The 4,803-nt window shown below is 42.6% G+C and overlaps 1 protein-coding gene across 3 annotated transcripts in view; it reads left to right on the top strand.

Annotated features, from left to right (window-relative positions):
• Positions 1-63: 63 nt before the first annotated feature.
• ATG12 (autophagy related 12) overlaps positions 64-4,803 on the top strand; it is a 33,204-nt gene continuing 28,464 nt past the window's right edge. The window contains exons 1-2 of one of the 3 annotated variants that reach the window (XM_027775662.1): positions 64-342; positions 2,123-2,259. In XM_027775662.1, coding sequence (XP_027631463.1) covers positions 180-342; positions 2,123-2,259 — 300 coding nt within the window. In that variant the 5' untranslated portion in view covers positions 64-179. The remainder of the gene's footprint in view (positions 343-2,122; positions 2,260-4,803) is intronic. The other 2 variants (XM_027775663.1, XM_006158385.3) reach the window with 2 other exon arrangements.

Genomic DNA, 4,803 nt, shown 5'->3' with positions numbered 1-4,803 from the left:
GCTCGTTGCTCGCGACCCCCGACCCGAAACCCCTTTAGATAGGAACGGTCAGGGCTCCACAAGAACCGTCACTGCCGAGTCCTTTCCTCCGGGCGCCTCTTTTGCGACACTCCCTGGCACAGAGCCCGCCCACTGACGCGCTCGCCAGCCACTTCCGCCCTCGCTTCCCATCGAGCAAGATGGCGGAGGAGCCGGAGTCCGTGCTGCAGCTCCCTCCGTCCGCTGCTGCTGGCGGCGAAGGACTTACGGAGGTCTCCCCAGAAACAGTCACTCCGGAGCCCCCTTCTTCCGCTGCGGTCTCTCCGGGGACAGAGGAACCTGCTGGTGACACCAAGAAAAAAAGTAATTTCGAAAGCACTTTCTAGCAGAGGGGTGGGATGTAGATCGCGTCCCGGTGGCGGCCAATAGGGATGTGGGCTGTAGAGGAAGGCCCTTCCCGGACGTGTTTGAGAACAGTCAGGAGAGACGGAGTGTCCCGCCCGGTGACGGCCTGTCGGCGTCGTAGCCGGGACGTGGCTGCCGCCGCCCTGGGCCCGCCGCGCTGCGACTCCTGCGAGGAGCTGGGGAGCGGGATCTCGGCGCCCCAGCACCTGACACAGGGATAATGACCTGAATAATGGTGGGAGGAGGTGGGGGAGCCACTGACTGCCTGACTTAGAGTTCACGCCTTCGTACTGTTAATTCTACTTCCCTGCTCCCCAGTTGAATGTGAATTCGCTATTTGAACGAAAAAAAAATGCAGTTTTGCCCAGTGTGAGGCATGCTGAGCGAAAGCTGAGGACGGTAGGCATTGCTGTAAATGCTTTATAAAACCTTCTCTAAGTATGAATTACTTGCTGTTCTAAGCCTGCACTGACTCATTTAATACTCATAACAGCCCTACAAAGTAAATACTATTATCTCCCTTTACACACGCCGCAATCCCTTCTCCATTCTCCTCTCGGGATCTTGGGCACGCACGCACACGCGCCTGACCTGGAGGTTAATGTGCTGTGTCCTACGTGGCCACAGCAGGCTTGAGTCTTGCACTCGCAGTTTGAAAATAACCCGGGCACATACGCCTGCGTCCCCAAAGTCCCAGGAGTATACTGGAGGAGGAAGGATTGTGGTGTGGCCAGCCCCCTTTGGGGCGTGATTTCTCACTTTCTCTCTGTCTCTGTCTCTATGTTTACTTCTGATGAGCGCATGCAAAAACTATAAATAAATAAATAATGTATACAGCTGTGTACCTAACAATTAGAAGAGCCAGGATCTGAACCCAGCTCTTTAAAATATTATTTTTAAAATCTGTTGTTGAATATCTTTTATTCGATCAATCCCTTCTAAATATCCTTGTTGAACACAAATCTACAAGGTTTTTTCTATAAAAATAAATGAAGATAAAATCCTTTTAAGTCAATTTTTATACTTCTCATGTTTTCTTAGGCTAGATTTCTAGAGGTATTCAGTAAAAGTGTGTTTCCCCAAATATATACATACCATTTCATGTTCTTAACAGGAGTGTCACGGACAGTATTATTACTGTAACCTTTACTAGTTTGGTAGGTGAAAAAGGCCTTGACATTATTTTACTTGGATGTTTTCATGGGCTACAATATTGTTTAGCATCTTTATTAACCATTTATATCTCATTCTTTGGAATTGCCTATTGTATCAAAATGCATCTTAGAGATTTAGTCTCATGGGTAGAACTTTGTAGTATTAAGACAGGAAAAAATAATAATCTAACATTTTTACATTTCAAATGTAACTCACTGTCTTAAATACATGAAATCTATGTAGATTGGGCCACCTCCATGGCCTGGTGGTTAATATGACCCGACCCCACATGGCCAACTTGTAGCTCAAGTCCCAGACCCAGTGGCTTTAGAAACATGCTGGGCACGTGTGTGTGTGTGTGTGTGTGTGTGTCCAGAAGACCGAAAGGCAGGAGTGATGGAGGAGAAGGGCTTGCAGTATGACCACGCCCCACAGACGGTACTTCCTTCTGTCTTTTTCTTGCTCTGTCTTTGTCTCTGGCGAGAACATACATTCACACACACAAAATCTGTAGATTAAAGATGTGCTACCACACGTGCTTTAGATGTTTCAGTACCATTGTCAATAATTTTTTCTTTTGCAGTTGACATCCTCCTAAAGGCTGTAGGAGATACCCCTATTATGAAAACAAAGAAGTGGGCTGTTGAGCGGACCCGAACCATCCAAGGACTTATTGACTTCATCAAAAAGTTCCTTAAACTTGTCGCCTCAGAGCAGTTGGTATGAAAACAGCGATCATTGTTTTTCTGTCAAACTGTGTAGCACGTCCTTAGCAACAGTGGGTAACTGTATGTAGAAATGCACCTGCCACCACACGCACCACTTTCACTGTGCTCGTTCATCTTCTTTGTTGGCAGAATTTGTGTACTTTATCAAAGTCTTCTCTGGGGAATCCTCAAATGAAATTAATTTCAGATTTGCTTTACAACGTGAATCTTTTTTTTCCCCTTAACCTATTGTCTTGTTTTCCTTAGAAAGTCACTGAATAACCATACCAAAAAATCATGAACCATTGCATTTTTTTGTACATTACTACAGAAGTTCTCTTTTTTTTATTTATTTTGATATCATTGCTTTTTTAAAGAATTATTTCATTATATTTTTTACTATTATTATTTTAATTTGACCAGAGAGAGAAAGAAAAGGTGAGAAAGCAAGCCACCAGGTCCAGGACTCGAACAATGGTGTGCATTTTAGGAGTCTAGCACCTTAACCACCACACTACCTGCCTGCCCCTCGTCGTTACTTCTTTTTTGGAGAGGTTTTTGCTATAGGGTGCATGCGCTCGCCCAAAAGACAGAGAGACAGAAAGTGAGAAATCACCCCTTACGGAGATGGCCATGCTGCAATCCCTTCTCCTCCATTCTCCTCTCGGGATCTTGGGCACGCATGCACACGCGCCCGGCGTGAGTTTAAGCCACCGGGTCCGGGACTTGAACCACGGTCGACCACGGGAGTCCAGTGACATAGCCATTACTCTAACTGCTGGTCCCTTGTCATTACTTTTTTATTCCACATTGAGGTAGACAATATACCTTTGCCATTTTGAAAGAACTAAGAGACTTATTTTGTATTATAACGCACATTAAGCACTTCGTGGTGGCAGTTGTAGCTAGGGTTAGTATTTTAAATGCCCCTTGTTTTTAATTTGGTATTTGACTACAGAAATTTAAATGTCTTTATGTTTGTGGCATTTTATGAAGTATTGATACCTCAGACATCTTGATCTGCAAATAGATCAGTCTTAGACAATATTAACTTAGCATATGAGTATCCAGGTAATTGAATCACCTACTTTTAGAGTACAAATTAAGAATATGTATAGGCTCGAGGAGAATATATTTGCTTATAAACATAGAAATGAGAACAGGTGAACTAATTACTAAATTGGGATGTGTTGGAATTTATTTTGGTCAATGAGGAGCAAAAAGTGACATATTTAAGAGTGTGACTAAGTGACTCTTACAAAGGGACATCAGTGTAAAAGTAAATGAAAGATATATTAATCACAAGAAATTATTTGCAGCAAGCATAAAACTAGGGATTTCTGCAAAGAAAGCTGTTTGGGGAATGTTAGGAAGAATTGAGTTTTGCAAGTGAACATTCTCCTTTTGTGATCAGCCAGCAGGAAAAAATCCTTCACTCTGGCACAGGGGCCAAGGAGACTGGGGAGCTTTAGCAACCTAGACTCCTCTAGCCCTAGATTTAGAACCAGAAGACCTAAGTCTGATCTGGGTTCTCCCGTTTACCTCCAATTCACACTAGCTGTGTAACCTTAAGCATTTTTAACACTGAGTCTCAGTCTTCTCATTTGTTAAAAGGGAAAGGTTACATAGAGTTTTAAGTATCAAACAAAATAATATGTCCAAAAGCTTTATAAATAGCACATGCCCTATAACAAAAACCCCTCAAAAAAAAAAAAAAAAAGAATTAAAGGGGGTATGAGATAGAGGAGAAGCTCTAGTGTTACCTACATACATGCGGTAGCTAAGTCCTCAGGTACTGAGGGCCTTGCCTAGAATTCAAGTCTAAAGGGAAAAGAAAGGAAAATGAGGACATGCACTTGAGAGAACTGAACAGAGGCTGTATCTCTACTAAATATGAAGCATAAACAGCTGGGAAGCAAAGTAATGCCTGGTAATTTAAGATATTAGGAATGATACTATTCTATTTTAGAAGCTTAGAATTGTTTATTACTAGTATTTAGTAATCTGAAAGGACTTGATTGATTTCAATATGCATAAGGTTAAACCATGTAAATTGTCATCAGTCAACCATTTTAACCTATAATAAAGAACATTTTAATATGTTTAAAAGAAAGCTTAGGGGCTGGCAGATAGCCAGCGTGCGGTTGATGTGCTGGACTCCACTTGGCCAACTGCAGTTCAAGTCCTGAACCTGGTGGCATGCTTCCTCACTTTTCCTAACCCCCCTCTCTCTCGGGCCAATTTAAAAATAATAATGATAACAAATAAATATTTTTTTTAAAAAAAAATAATAATGATAACAAATAAATATTTTTTTAAAAAAATGGTACCAGCAGATGGCATATAGGTTATGTTGCTGGACTTCCACGAAGTCAACTGCAATTCAAGTCCCAGACCCAGTGGCTTAAAATTCATGCTCGGCACATATGCATGCATGTGTGCCCAAAATCCCAACAGCAGAAGGGATTGCGGCGTGGCCATCCCCCCAGGGGGTGATTTCTCACTTTCTATCTCTCTCTGTCTCTGGCAGGTTGTATGCACCCTGTAGTAGAAATCT

The sequence above is a fragment of the Tupaia chinensis genome, unplaced genomic scaffold (genome assembly GCF_000334495.1).
Source record: "Tupaia chinensis unplaced genomic scaffold, TupChi_1.0 Scaffold000591_1, whole genome shotgun sequence".
Lineage (NCBI taxonomy): Eukaryota > Metazoa > Chordata > Mammalia > Scandentia > Tupaiidae > Tupaia > Tupaia belangeri.
Note: the sequence above shows the minus strand (reverse complement) of the source record. Positions and strands in the feature narration are given on the sequence as shown.